Source organism: Cnephaeus nilssonii, assembly GCF_951640355.1.
Source record: "Cnephaeus nilssonii genome assembly, chromosome: 8".
In the NCBI taxonomy this organism is placed as follows: domain Eukaryota; kingdom Metazoa; phylum Chordata; class Mammalia; order Chiroptera; family Vespertilionidae; genus Cnephaeus; species Cnephaeus nilssonii.
In genome coordinates this window covers 81,367,735-81,383,066 of record NC_137079.1, presented here as the reverse complement: position 1 = coordinate 81,383,066, position 15,332 = coordinate 81,367,735, and the positions used below count along the sequence as shown (strand labels likewise).

General features: G+C 40.5%; 1 protein-coding gene and 1 pseudogene across 3 annotated transcripts in view; both read left to right on the top strand.

The window, feature by feature from the left end:
• Nucleotides 1-15,332, top strand: part of SUGT1 (SGT1 homolog, MIS12 kinetochore complex assembly cochaperone) — a 63,440-nt gene continuing 48,108 nt past the window's right edge. Inside the window, exons 1-6 of one of the 2 annotated variants that reach the window (XM_079779199.1) lie at nt 1-556; nt 652-709; nt 7,857-7,947; nt 8,623-8,692; nt 9,320-9,390; nt 14,927-14,980. In XM_079779199.1, the coding sequence (XP_079635325.1) occupies nt 519-556; nt 652-709; nt 7,857-7,947; nt 8,623-8,692; nt 9,320-9,390; nt 14,927-14,980 (382 nt within the window). In that variant the 5' untranslated portion in view covers nt 1-518. Of the gene's footprint in view, nt 557-651; nt 710-4,139; nt 4,949-7,856; nt 7,948-8,622; nt 8,693-9,319; nt 9,391-14,926; nt 14,981-15,332 lie in introns of those variants that run through there. The other variant, XM_079779200.1, reaches the window with a different exon arrangement.
• Nucleotides 10,350-12,609, top strand: LOC307104316 (ribonuclease H2 subunit C-like; annotated as a pseudogene). The gene has a single exon. The product of its transcript is annotated as a ribonuclease H2 subunit C-like (transcript).

Below are 15,332 nucleotides of genomic sequence, written 5' to 3'. Positions count from 1 at the left end.
GTGACTTCACGGGGCACGAAAGGCTTGTCTGTCTCCAGTAACCATGAGTGTGGTGAATTGTGACAATGGAGCGCGATGTGGCTTGTTATTAACAGGCATGTAAACGCCCCCAAACGCCACACGTTCCTGAGCGATGACAGTATAGTACCAGAGTCCTTTTAAGCTACTACCCCACAGGCCTCTGTCGGAGTGCGGGCGCGTGGCGTAAGGGGGCCCGCCGAGGCTTCCGTAACCAAGGCTTCGAGGGGCGGGGAATAGGAGTGCTGGTCACCGGAAGCGGGTTGGGCCGGGAGACTTGGTCCTCCAAGGTCCCGGCGAGCCCCGCGCCTGCTTTTTGCCTCCCTCCCTCCTTTACTCCCTTCCGGTCCTCTCCCTCCGCGGCGCGCAGCGTGGCTGCTCGTTGGCTACTTAGAGCGGAAGCTCGGTTGGTGTCTCTCCAGAAGTTTCCCCCTTGGGCGGCGGCGGAGCTGGTAACCTCCGTAGTAGCAGCTGCAGCAACACAACATTGACTGGTAGAGATGGCGGCGGCTGCAGCTGGACCTGCAACAGCCCAAAGGTACGTGTTTTTTCTTCTGTTTGCTATTTATTTTCCTCCCTTGTCCCCCTTTCCTTGGTTAGTGCGCCCTGCTGAAGTCCTTGCTTTCTTGGCAGGTTTTGCCGGAGCTTCTCAGATGCTCTGATTGACGAGGACCCCCAGGCGGCGTTAGAGGTGAGAGAACCCGTCTCAGCCTCCTCGACTCTCCCATGGGAAAGGCGGCGAACCCCGCCTCTTCCCAGCACATGTCTTCCTCTCTGGGACCGTGTCGGCTGTTTTTGCGGTGTTTCAGCCCTCGTATAGACAAAGTCAGCCTCCTCTTTCTCTGTCCTTTAGTGACTCCGTTAACCCAGACCCCTGTTCTTTGCCCCATCCCATTCCTAGACCGTTTCTTCACCCTCGCAGGTCTTTAGAAAAACTATTTCTGTAGTTAACATCTATAGTTGACCGGGAAGGGTTTTTTTGTGTTTTTTTTTTTGTTTGTTTGTTTGTTTTTAATGACATTTAACTAGACGAAGAAGTGAAATCTAAGCTTGATGATATTTAATTCGTTTTTTCGTTTGACAGTCATCCTTGCCATTCTTAATGTACCAGGCGATGTGCAAGGTGTAGATGCCCTGCCACTGTTCATTATTGACTCATTTGTTTCTTCATCAAAACAGTATTTTTTGGAGTTGATGTGTGCGAGGCGCCGATTGCTGTTGATTAAAGTCGTATTTATATATTTAACTGACTTAAAAAAGCACTTTGTGTTTGTATGAAGTGAAAGGCTATAAAGCTATAAAAGAAAGTAAAAGTTAAATAATACAAAGTAATAAAGAGAGCCCAAGCTAAAGATACACGAGGCAGTGGGTCACAGAATTGAGCCAGGGGTTTCTTGCTTTGAAACACTAGGAAAAGAAACCAAACCATGTTCTCTTGTTATACTCTAACATACCTAAGGTTAGCAGTTTGAGGCGAGAGAATCTTTTTCCTACCTATAACGTCTAAAAATAATTTGCCACATGGTAGTAGAGCCTTTCTGAGGAGGCGAGGTTTGAGCAGAGACCTGTGGGAATGAGCTGGGGAGCTTTGGAGAAAGCATTCCAGGCAATGCCGAGATTCTGATGCAGGAATGAAGCTGGTCTGTACAAGGAGCAGCAAAAAGGCACGTTCCACTAGAGAGGGGTGAAAAAAGTATGAGATGAGGTGGAAAGGAAACCCGAGCTAGGTCCTAGTGCCTCATAGAGCAGAATATGTATTTTCTGAATAGGAAGGCCTTCAAATAAAGTGGTTGATTAATCAGTTGTACTATAATATTTCCTAGCGAGGCCTCTGGGATCAGTAGTAGAATATGTTTCAGGAGGTACTAAGAATTTTTCTCCACAATTCCATATGTCAACTAGATAGTTATTTTCAGAATTTGTTATGGTCCTCTTAGGCTCAGAGTCTCCTTTGGAAAGTTGCTTTTAAAGGATATTGATGTCTTTATCTCACTTGTTTTACTTTTTTTGTTGTTAATCTTCACCTGAGGATATTTTTCCCATTGATTTTTTTTTTTTTTTTTTTTTTTTTAGAGAGGGAGAGAGACAGAAACATCAATGTGAGAGAGACACATCAACTAGTTGCCTCCTGCATGCACCCCAATTGGGGCTGCGGATGGAGCCTGCAACCGAGGTACCGTCCTTGACCAGAGTAGAACGGGAGACTCTTCAGTCCGCAGGCTGGAGTTCTAATTACTGAGCCCAACTGGCTAAGGCTTATTTTACTTTTTATTGAAGTACTAGAGTCCCGGTGCATGAAATTTGTGCACAGGGGTGTGTGTCCCTCAACCCAGCCTGCACCCTCTCCAATCTGGGACCCCTCGAGGGATGTCCGACTGCCCGTTTAGGCCCGATCCTACCTGTGATCTCACAATCCAGGACTGCTGGCTCCCAACTGCTCGCCTGCCTGCCCTCCTGATTGGCCCTAACTGCTTCTGCCTGCCAGCCTGATCACTCCCTAACCACTCACCTGCCAGCCTGACTGATGCCTAACTGTTCCCCTGCCGGCCTGATTGCCCCTAACTGCCCTCCCCTGCCGGCCTGCCCCCCCCCCCCAACTGCCCTCCCCTGTAGGCCTGGGTCCCCGCCAACTGCCCTTCCCTGCAGGCCCAGTCGCCCTCAACTTCCCTCCTCTGCCGGCCTAGTCACCCCTAACTGTCCTCCCCTGCAGGCTTGATCGCCCCCAACTGCTCTCCCTTGCAGGCCTAGTCACCCCTAACTGCCCTCCCCTGCAGGCTTGATTGCCCCAACTGCCCTCCCTTGCAGGCCTGGTCCCTCCCAACTGCCATCTTGTGGTGGCCATCTTGTGTCCACATGGGGGCAGCCATCTTGTGTGTTGGAGTGACGGTCAATTTACATATTACTCTTTTATTAGATAGGATGACATATGTAGATAACAGAAATCTAAAGTCTGCAGCTAATCTAGTTGTTTTACATACATATGTGTATGTCACTCACATCCACGTATATAATAGAACACTGTCATCCTCAAAATTCTCTCATTCTTCTTCCCAGCCAATAATTCTTTGCCACAAGACAAACCTTATTGTGACCTCCATCACCATCAATTAGTTTTGCTTGTTCTTGCACTTAACATAAACAGGATTGTAGACTAGGTACTCAGTTGATTATAGGCACTCTGTCTTGCTTTAAACATGTGTGGGATGCATTCATATTGTGTGAATCCTAGTTCTTTTTCATTGCTGTGTAGTATTCCATTGTATAAATGTAACACAATTTATTATAACAATGGGCATGGAATGAGACTGCTTGGTTTGAAATCCTGTTTTCATATAACTTCGTAACCTCAGGAAAGTTCCTATTATCACTCTGAATCCCAATTCCTGTCTCTTTAAATTGGAACAAAATAGGACCTTTGAAAGTTTTTTTATGAAGATAGGTAATGTAAGATACATGTTGGGGCCCCTGAGGTAGGTATTGTAGTTTCTTTGCTCTGTTGTTCTAACCACACCAGCTTTCTTTCTGTTACTTGAATTTGCTCTGCTTAATTCTGTTGAGCAGCTTTTGGACTTGGCAGTTCCTTTTGCCTGAAATATACTCACTCTCTCCTGATGTATCTCATGTTTTGCTTGGAATGCTCATCACCTTAGATTTCTTGTCTTCTCTGACCATCCTATATTTAATTTGGGCCCTAATGTAAGCATCAAGAGAGCAGAAATTTTCCCTGGCCAGATAGCTCAGTTAGTTAGAGTATTGTCCTGATGTGCTAAGGTTTTGGGTTTGATCCATGGTCAGGGCACATTCAAGAATCAACCAATGAATGCATAAATAAGTGGAACAACAAATCGATATTTTTCTCTTTCAAAAAAAGGGGGGGGGCAGGAATTTTGTGTATCTTGTTTACTACCATTGTGTTCTTAGTGTAGTGCCTGGGAGGTGGTAGGTACTCAAATTTGCTAAATTACTCTTACCATAATTCTTGCAACAACTGTGAGGTGAATATTTGCATTTTCTAACAAGGAAGCTAAAGAGATTTAATTTGCTCAAGGTTATATGGTTCAGAAGTGATAAGTGTCTGGGTTCAATATATTAGGGTCATCTTTTGGAGGAGATGGTAGGATTGAGGGTGTATGATATAATGAAAGGTTTGATACCTGACTTTGAAGTAGCTGACCAGGGATAACTTTGTTGAGAGCATAGCTGGTTAGCATAAGCATGCATTGGTACTAGTTCTGCATGGTTATGTGGTTTTTCTCCATCATAGTTTAGGTAGGGAGAAGGGTTGATATTGTTTATCATCCACGAATGGGGATTAGCTGTGGCTGGAAGAAAAGAGAAAATGGAATCAAATTGTGATACCCAGAGCTAAAGGCCTTCAAACTTTCATTCAGTCTGAGCAAGACTGCTTTTGCTTTTAATCTTAACAACTGTTTACCTGTGAGTAGCATTTTACTTTTTTAATTCAATTTATTGGGTGAATTGCATTTTTTAATAGTCCTCTATTTTTATTTTATTTTTTCATTAAAAAAATACTCTCATTGTTGAGAGTATTACAGATGGCCCCTTTTGTCCCCGATTGCCCCCCTCCATCCGGTTCCTGCCCTGTCCCAGGCCTTCACCAACCTATTGTCTGTGTCTGTAGGTAATGCATGTATGCATGTAAGATCTTCAGTTAATCTCTTCTTCCTCTACTCCCCTCCCCTTCCCTCTGATATTCGTCAGACTGGCCCATGTTTCCATGTCTCTGATTCTATTTTATTCACCAGTTTATTTTGTTCATTAGATTTCTTTTTTTTTTTTTAAATATATTTTATTGATTTTTTTACAGAGAGGAAGAGAGAGGGATAGAGAGTTAGAAACATCGATGATAGAGAGACATCGATCAGCTGCCTCCTGCACAACCCCCACTGGGGACGTGCCCGCAACCAAGGTACATGCCCTTGACCGGAATCGAACCCGGGACCTTTCAGTCCGCAGGCCGATGCTCTATCCACTGAGCCAAACCGGTTTCGGCAGATTTCTTGTTCATTTATTTTGATTTATAGATTCAATTGTTGCCATTTTATTGTTCATATATTTTTTTAAATATATTTTATTGATTTTTTACAGAGAGGAAGGGAGAGGGATAGAGAGTTAGAAACATCTATCAGCTGCCTCCTGCACACCCCCCACTGGGGATGTGCCTGCAACTAAGGTACATGCCCTTGACCGGAATTGAACCTGGGACCTTTCAGTCCGAAGGCCGACACTCTATCCACTGAGCCAAACCGGTCTCGGCTGTTGTTCATATTTTTTATCTTTTTCTTCTCCTCCTCCTCTTCCTCCTCCCCCCCTTCCTCCTCCTCCTCCTCCCCCTCACTTCAACATTTCATGTAATACCGGTTTGGTGGTGATGAATTCTTTTAGCTTTTTCTTATCTGTGAAGCTCTTTATCTGACCTTCAATTCTGAATGATAGCTTTGCTGGGTAGAGTAATCTTGGTTGTAGGTTCTTGCTATTCATCACTTTGAATATTTCTTGCCATTCCCTTCTGGCCTGCATAGTTTCTGTTGAGAAATCAGCTGACAGTCGTATGGGCGTTCCCTTGTAGGTAACTAACTGCTTTTCTTTTGCTGCTGTTAAGATTCTCTCTTTGCCTTTAACCTATGGCATTTTAATAATGATGTGTGTTGGTGTGGGCCTCTTTGGGATCCTTTAGTCTGAGACTGTGCGCTTCCTGGACTTGTAAGTCTATTTCTTTCACCAGGTAGGGGAAGTTTTCTGTCATTATTCTTTCAAATAGGTTTTCAATTTCTTGCTCTCTCTCTTCTCCTTTTGGCACCCCCATAATGCGAATGTTGGTAAGCTTAAAGTTGTTGGAGGCTCCTTAAATTATCTTCATATTTTTGGATTTTTTTTCTTTTTGCTCTTCTGATTGGGTCTTTTTTGCTCCCTTATATTCCAAATTGTTGATTTGATTCTCAGAATCCTCTATTCTACTGTTGAATCCCTATAATTTCTTTGTTAGTGTATGCTTAATTTCTTTGTATCTGCAATGTCTGGTCTATCTTTGTTACATAATGTGTGTTTAGAAATAGTTTTTGAATTGATGATAAAATCTGTAACAGCCTTTTGGACCTGTAGTATGTCTGCTTTGCTGTGGAGAGGTTTGCAGTAGGTCAGTAAGAAGCTACCAGCTGTTTTCAAAATTGAAAGTTTAGTGCATGATGGTATTATTTAACTTAGGAATTTCATAGTATTAGAAAACATAATACATAGATCAGATGGCCTGTGAAAGAAAACTTGGAGTAAAGGAACATTATCAAGAGGCAGTGCTCTTTAGTGGTTAAAGTCCAATTTGGAATCAGACAGACCTGGATTTGAATCCTGACTTTGGCATAGTCTTGCCACTAACTAGGAAGTGAGGGAATGAATATGTGCACATCTGGGGAAAGAGCATTCTAGTGAGAGGGAGCAGCAGGTACAGAGTCCTGCTGGTGTATGAAGAGCAAGGAGCCATTGGGCTAGATTGGAAGAGCCGAGTGGAAGAGTAGTAAGAGATGACATCAGAGAGATAACAGAGAGTCATATCAAGAATGGCTTTCTAGGTCCTTGGAAAGGACTCAGGCTTTTGCTCTGAGTTAGCTGGAAAGACATTGAGAGTTTTGACAAGAGACCCAGTAATAGGATCTGATAGTCATTACTGCTTGGATCAGGTCAGTAAGGGTGAAAATGATAAAAACGGTTTGGATTTTAGGTATATTTGATTTTAGGGATATAATTGCCAGGTATGGAATTTATTGTTTTGTGAAAATCATCACACTATTAGGTTAAAGCAAAGTCAGTGTGTGTTTACTGAAATAGTTTAACTTTTAAGAAGACTACCAAATTCCTAGGGTGTGTGAGTAGTGGGTAGAGAATCACATTGTTCCTGTTTGCCTTCATTTGTTTTTGGCCTCGCTAATCATACTATACTTCCCATCATTATTTTTCCAGCTACTACTTATATATTGAATGCTCAAGTTGACAAAAATTTTAATCTCTCTAGTATAAGCTCTTGATCACTTGGTAATGTGAGGTATTATATCTAGGCTTTCAACTGAATACTGTAATTTTTTAGGAGGATTGCATTGATAATGGATAGTAGAGAGCCAGCTAAATTTAATTGTGTATTTATTGATTCTGTTAACCTTCCTGAACTCTAGATTTAACTTTCAGGTTTTTTTTTTTCTTTTACTCCTCACCTGAGGATATGTTTTTATTGATTTTAGAGAGTTAGGAAGGGAGAGAGAGAAAATAAATATCAATGTGAGAGAAACATCGATCATTGCCTACCGTACACTCTTCAACCAGGGATTGAACCCAAAACCTAGGTATGTGCCCTGACTGGGAATGGAACCTGTATTCCATTCTAGTTAAACTATTTCAATTGCCACACATTGACTTTGCTCCAAACAAATGAGTCACCTGGCCAGGGCTCTTTTTTATTTCATTTTATTGGACAGCTTCATATTTTCTAAGCAATTCAAATTCTGAATGATTTTGAGTCTTCTCCTCATTAAAAGGAGAAAAATCTATGATGGTCAGTGCATATCAGCTAAACTCTTCAGAATAAATGAGGTGATAATTACCATTTATTGAGTTTCTACTGTAAGCCAGGAACAGTGGGCTTACTGGGGAGAGGGCAGGAGAGGGGTAGATATTGATCCTCTTGCAAAGAAAAGCTCCTGGCTTGTTTCTGTTATCTTTGCTCCAAATAGTTTATGGCAATAGTTTATTTGATTAAAAGTCATATTTAATTAGAATTCAGTGACTTTTTAAAAACATATTACTTACACTCAATATGTTTGTGCTTGTAGGAGCTGACTAAGGCTTTGGAACAGAAACCAGATGATGCACAATATTATTGTCAAAGAGCTTATTGTCACATCCTTCTTGGGAATTACTGTGGTAACTTTTCTTACAAAATATATTGTTTCTTCTTTAAGTGTTACTTATAAAATTTGCCCACGATACAATGAGTTAAGTAAAATAGAGATAATCTTTGAGGATTTTTAAATTGGTCTTTCATACAAGTAGCTGAAATGTGACAAACATTATGTTAAGCAATACCCATTTAAGTTTTATGGATATTCCTCCTTCAGTGGGTAGAGAATTTATACAGATTTCATTTGTGGTTATTGGATATGCTAACAGATTAGCATCATATTTACTGTTTTATAGAGTATTTAAATGAAATGTTCTTATTTGCATTTTTATAAGGAATGTATTTCTTTATTACTTGTTTAACTTTAATTAGTCTGGATAGAAAATCTGGGTAGGGAAAAATTAAACACCTTGAGTCAAATTGCATGAATGATGTTAATGAGAAAATTAGGTGAGCTTTGTAACACACAGCTTTATTCACTGACTGAGAGCTTTAAAAAGGAAGTTAAATACTAGGCTAATAGGAAGATATGAGGGTAATATTTATTGGATTATATCTTGAATTAGCTTTTCCTAATTTAAAACCACTTGTTCATTTTACCAACTTAAAAACCTAAACCTGATTCAAATTTTATGTGTAATATTTGTTAGGATCTGTAAAAAGCTGACTAAAAAACATTTTTTTTTAAATATATATAGATGCTGTTGCTGATGCAAAGAAATCTCTTGAATTTAATCCAAATAATCCCACTGCTATGATGAGAAAAGGGTATGCAATAACTCTTCTTTTTGTTGGATCTGGGCAATAGATAGGTGTTTAAATTGTTGAATGAATTAGTGGTAAGCTTTATATAAATAGTAAATTCTGTATTCATACATTGTATAGCTGAGATAGGATTCAATTTTAAATATAATTTATTTTTCTATTTTTGTATTAACAGTATGTGATAGGAGATGTATACTTAGTATATTTTAAAATAGTGATGATTGAAGTAACTGCAAGGTATAGATTAAACTGTTCATTATTTTGAATTTACTGCCTTTGACTAGAGAACATTTATTCCTCAACCAAGCTGGACACGAGGCTACATTCAGTGCTATGAAAACTTTGTATCTGTGTATTATTTTTGTATCCCAGCTTGCTTTTGTTGATGGGACTTTCATTTAATTAAGAAACTTCTTTAAATCCTTTTTATAACTATGTTTTGGAATAAGCAAGTGTATACAATTAAAATCAAGAAATTCCTTCTGATATGGATTCTAAAATTGGATGTTAGTGGGAATTAGAAGTTACATAGATTATTTTAGAAAACAATACTAGGATATATTTAAGAAAGAATGCTATTTTTCATAATCTCATGTGTGTGTGGCATTTGTTTTTAATATGTTCATACAGGATATGTGAATACCATAAAAAAAACTATGCTGCTGCTCTGGAAACATTTACAGAAGGACAGAAATTAGATAGTAAGTATTGGAATTATATGTTAAGTTAATCCATTTATTTCTCTTATTTCTTAAATACTGTAGCTGAATTTTGTTAGTGTAATCTCAATTATAGAGACCCAATTCCATTATTTTTCCTTTTAGTGGTATTTTGTGTTGATTGCAGAATTTGGGTTTACTTAAATATTAAATTGGCCTTTCTTTAGTATTTAAATCCCTAATAAACTTTACCATTAGAAGCTATTTTTTCCTAATGGACAAGTGAAAGTTTAATTTGTTCTGATGTTCAGAAGTCTATTTTAAGTATTATTCAGATTACTGATACAGGAAATCTTACAACAAAGATTGAGAAGTGAAGTGTTAGTTTAAGTAAATTGTGATACAGGGCATGGAAGAAACATGGAGCTTTGAGAGTGTTGTATTTCATGTCTTTTAAAAAAATTTTTAAAAATTTGTATTTTTAGAGAGTGAGAGGAAGGAAGAGAAAAAACAAACACATAGATGTGAGAGCGAAACATACGATAGCCTGCCTCCTGCACATCCCTACAGGTGCTTGAACCCAAAACCTGGGCATATGTCCTTACTGGGAATCGAACCAGCAATCTTTAGGTACGCAGGACAATGCCCAACCAACTGAGCCACACTGACCAGAGCTAAGGTCACCTTTTTGAGAGAAATGCAGGTTTTCCCTGCCATTTGAAAGTAGAACCATCCCTATGAAACTTTTTATAAGCCAAAATGATGTAAAGTGAAGAAGTAATTATCCTATCTAATAATAGCGTACCATGTAAATTACCATCACTCCGCTACGCCCACGATTGGGCGGCGGAGGCTGGGGGGTGGGACTCAGGGTGGCCTATCCGGCCATTGAGAGGCACGGATCTGCTGCCACTGAGGGGGGCTACGCTGCTGTTGAGAGGCACAGGGGGCGGACTCCCGCCCCCTGTGCCTCTCAACAGCCAGATCCGGGCCGCTGAGGGGGTCCCACCCCCTCCGCCTCTCAACAGCAGGGGAGACCCCCTCAGCGGCCGGGGATCATCAAAAGTGGGGGAGCGAGCTCTGGCCTCAGTCAGCGAGCCACGGAAACCCGGCAGAGGATGGAGAGCAGCGACGAGGAAGACATGGAGAAGCACCGCATCCACCTACGCCCCGTCACTCTGCGCACACGCTGCACCTCCTGCCCTGTGAAGTCCGGGTTAACCGGCCCGCCCCTGTGGGGCGCTTTTTCACCCCGGCCATCCGTCAGGGTCCCGATGGACTCGAAGTGTCGTTTTGGGGCCACAGTCTGAGGGGCGAGGAGGTGGAGGTGCCGCCTGGCCTGCTGGGATACGTGATGGTGATGGAAGAGAAGTCGGTGGGGAAGCAGGACTTTTCAGCGGGATCCGACAAGGAGGAGCAGGAGCTGGTGGAACCCCCGGAGGCGCTGGAGTGGGACTTCGACCGCTTTATTCGTGCCTCCGCCAGTTTCAGCCGCTTCACCCTGTGGGGCCTGGAGAGCATCCCTGGCCCGGATGCCAAAGTGCGTGCGGCCCTGACCTGGCCCAGCCTCGCCGAAGCGATCCATAAACAGGTGCCGCAGGACTGAGAACCAGCGTTTGAAACTGGAAGCCACCGATCCCTTCACCAGCTCTCCACTTTGGATCCACTGAGTCCACCACCCCAATAAATGAGCTCTTTCACAGCAAAAACAAAAACAAAAACAAAAAAAACAAAAGTGGGGGACCTGGGTGCCTGTCTGCTCCGGCACCAGTGGACAGGCACCCAGCTCCACCGTGAAAAGCGAAAGCGTGTAGGGGACCCTACACGTGCATGATTCAATCATGCACTGGGCCTCTAGTCCTATATAATAAAAGTGCAGTATGCAAATTGTCCCCTCAACCAGGGGGATCCTCCAGGAGTTTGACATGGGTGGGGCCAGCCGGGGGAAGGGAGGGAGGCCCCAGCTGGCAGCCGGCAGCCGCTAGGGGCCCTACCAGTGCACGAATTTCGTGCACTGGGCCTCTAGTCATTGATATATATGCAACAAATTTTGAGTATTACCAATCCCAAAAAAATAACCTACCAAATAACACATACAACCTAAAATAATAGTAACAGATAGTAAAAGCAGCAATGATATGATAAATACACAGCCTGTAGAAGGTAGAAATAATATTTGTGCTTTGTAGTTTCACTTATTAAAAAGACTTAACTGATTTCTCATGAAGTATATGATAACAGAACACCACACTTTGTACACCCATCACTCAAGCAATAGACTTCATTTCATCTATTACTGGGTGCCAGCTACTTTGTTATTAGCAGAACCAGTAGTCACTTTGGCACCTTTCAAGTTTCTTTCTCTCTCTGTGGTGGACACAGGCAGGTTCAATGTACATAGAATGTCTTTATTTTGTTCGTCACAATCAACATCCTTAATTATGTTCGGTTTTATGCTAAGTGCACAAACACCCTTACAAGCTCTCGTAGAGTTTTCTAATACCTTAAGATACATCTAGCTAACAGATACACAAAATAAATAGAGATAAAGCACAGATGCGTACAGACATAGTTTAAAGCCATGGAAGGTTGATGCTGAGATGCTGATTGTAGTTCCTGGGGAAGGTGATTAGTGAGGACACTCTCGCTGCTCGGGGTGCACACTACCTCTGTAATGGCTCATGCAAAACAAACACTGAATGCTGTTTACACTTTTTGTGAAACAGATTGGAGAGGGTGCAGGCTGGGCTGAGGGACACACACCCCCGTGCACGAATTTCGTGCACCAGGCCTCTAGTAGAAGTAATAAGAGCCAAGAACAAAAAATCTGCAAAATACTAAAAGACAGTGGTTGTAAGTAATCTCATAGATAATTGTAGACTACATAACCTTAATAATGTACTGTCATTTTATCTTCATCTTACAATAGAGTGTTATCACAATTCTCTAAAGTAATGGCTCCTAACTTCCTGATTTTGATTTTGCTCCCTGGGGAACATTTGGCAATGTCTGGAGAGATTTTTGTTTATCATGACAAGTAGAGGGGGAATGTGCTATTCACATCTGGTGAGTAGGGATGCACAGGACAGTCCCCCACAACAAAGAAGTATCTTGTCCAAAATATTAGTAGTGCTGAGCTTGAGAAACCCTGCTCTAAAGTATTGTATGATTATATTTTTAAAAATTTACTCTGTACTGCTTTGAATATTTGTTTTTCTGTTGTATACCTACTCGAGAAATGGCATTAGGCCAGATTTTGCAAATGGAACCTACAAATTAGGAAGGAAGAGATCTAGGCAATAGGAATTATTCTCAAATTTGGTTATCCCAAGTGTGGTACATGAATAATATGGCTGGCTATTCAATTAGCAAATCACTCAGCAAATTCTAGAGTCCAGTTATCTAGTGCCTTGATGTGTGTTTGAAAACCCTAAAGCAGTGGTTCTCAACCTTTTTAATGCCGCGACCCTTTAATACAGTTCCTCATGTTGTGGTGACCCCCAACCATAAAATTATTTTCGTTGCTACTTCATAACTGTAATTTTGCTATTGTTATGAATCGTAATGTAAATATCTGTGTTTTCCGATGGTCTTAGGCGACCCTGCTAGCTGGGTCTCAACCTGTGGGTCGCAAAAAACACAGATATTTACATTACGATTCATTTACAGTAGCAAAATTACAGTTATGAAGTAGCAACAAAAATAATTTTATGGTTGGGGGTCACCACAACATGAGGAACTGTATTAAAGGGTTGCGGCATTAAAAAGGTTGAGAAGCACTGCCCTAAAGAGACATGAGTCATTTCATCTTCTAGATTTCTAAGCCCTGTTTCTTATCTTTTTAGAGCAACTGAAAGTTCTCTGCCTAAATTTCCTTCTTTGAATAAATTATGCTTTGATTATATTAGAATTATTTCAGAGGTAGCCTCAGAAGAAGTTGTCTGCTCTTTGGTAAAATTGCTGTTGAGGATATTTCATTTAAAAACAAATTAGTCTTTTAATTAAATTCTAGGAAAAATTAAAGTATTAGGCTTCTGTTATTATCAGAGAGGATAAAACATTTATGACTCACAATATTTTTAAAAATATATATCTTTATTGATTTCAGAGAGGAAGGGAGAGGGAGAGAGAGATAGAAATATCAATGATGAGAGAGAGTCATTGATTGGCTGCCTTCTGCATGTCCCCTATGGGGGTTGGAGCCCACAACCCAGGCATGTGCCCTTGACCGGAATCGAACTTGGGACCCCTCAGTCTGCAGGCTGATGCTCTATCCACTGAGCCAAATCAGCTAGGGCTGTGACTCACAATTTTAACCCCTCTTCCCTTTATATGGTAGGAAGTTTGGCTTATTTATTGATTACTTTGAATAAAAGGTTATTTAAACCTAGTATTTTGATGTAATTATTCCCCACTAGAATGAATGTGTGGGTGTGTATTAAGACCTGTAGAGTTACATTCCACTTAGAAATTAAATTATAGAAATTAGAAATTATTAGAAAACTTTATTGTCAGAAATTTTTAATTCTTATTTTTCAGAATTATCTTGCCTGCAATTAGTTTGAATTAGTAAATTTTTATTTAAGAGTACTTTTAAGCCCTAACTAGTTTGGCTCAGTGGATAGAGTGTCGGCCTGCGGACTGAAGGGTCTCAGGTTCGATTCCGATTAAGGGCATGTACCTTGGTTGTGGGCACATCCCCAATAGGAGGTGTGCAGGAGGCAGCTGATCGATGTTTCTCTCTTATTGATGTTTCTAACTATCCCTCTCCCTTCCTCTCTGTAAAAAATCATTAAAAATATATTTAAAAATAAATAAATAAAATAGTTAAATATTTTCTTTAAAAAAGAGTACTTTTAATAATTTTTCTAACATATTTCATTAGATTCTGTGATTTTAGAGATTGTCATTGTTCTGAACCTTCAGAAGTGAATAATTTATATACACGATCACATTGCTGTCTGTAAATACACAGTTCACTAACTATAGATAGTTCTTGGCTGCCTTGGGACTTGGAATGAAAAAACTTCACAGAGTATAAAGATGCTTCTTGGTGTTGGTAGGATAGGCATGGTAAGGAGTAGAGCCACCGAGAAAATAGTAGACAGAATAGGTAGGTAGCTTCATTGGAGAGCAAACTGGGGTTGAGAGAGGCTTCTAGACCACTTTCCAGCTGCTGGTTATTAAGCCTCCACCCCATCCTAACACGTTGGGAATCTCCTTTGGGTCTCATTTTGCTTTGTGAGAGAGGAAGAAGCTCCTTTAAGAGGGGAGGGGTAAGGGAAAATGTAGGTTATATCTGGGAAATGGTAAGGTTGACTGGTTAAAATTAAATTTATAAAAATTAGAATTCTTCAGGATGAACAGCTCAATATTAGTCTGTTGATATATTTATAGCTATAACATTGGGATTGCTGCAAGCTCTGTTAGGATAGGTATTTTTGTCTGTTTAATTCACTGCTGAATCCACAGGGCCTAGAGCACTGTTTGGAACATAGTAGGTAGTCAATAAGTATTTCTTGAATTATATGTTATATTTGCAGATGAGTGATTTTACAGTCAGTTTGCTCTTTTCCAGGTGCGGATGCTGATTTTATTGTCTGGATTAAAAGGTGTCAAGAAGCTCAGAATGGTAAGTATGTAGGTTTCTCATGGTCTTTCAATTTAAAAAGAAGTAAATGGTCAGCATTTTTTATTTAATCAAATTTATTTTTTACTTTATAACTTGTAAATAATGCACGTTCCCTTAGATAGGAACTTCCAAAGGTATTCTTTAAAAAAAATTTTTATAACAGCTTTATTGAAATAGAATTCATATTCTATAAAACTTACCCATTTAAAATGTAAAATTAAATGGTTTTATATTCACGGAATTGTGCAACCATCAGAAAAAATTGTGCAACCATCACCATAATCAATTTTAGAACATTTTACCACCCTCTAAAGCAGTGGTTCTCAACCTTTCTAATGCCGCGACCCTTGAA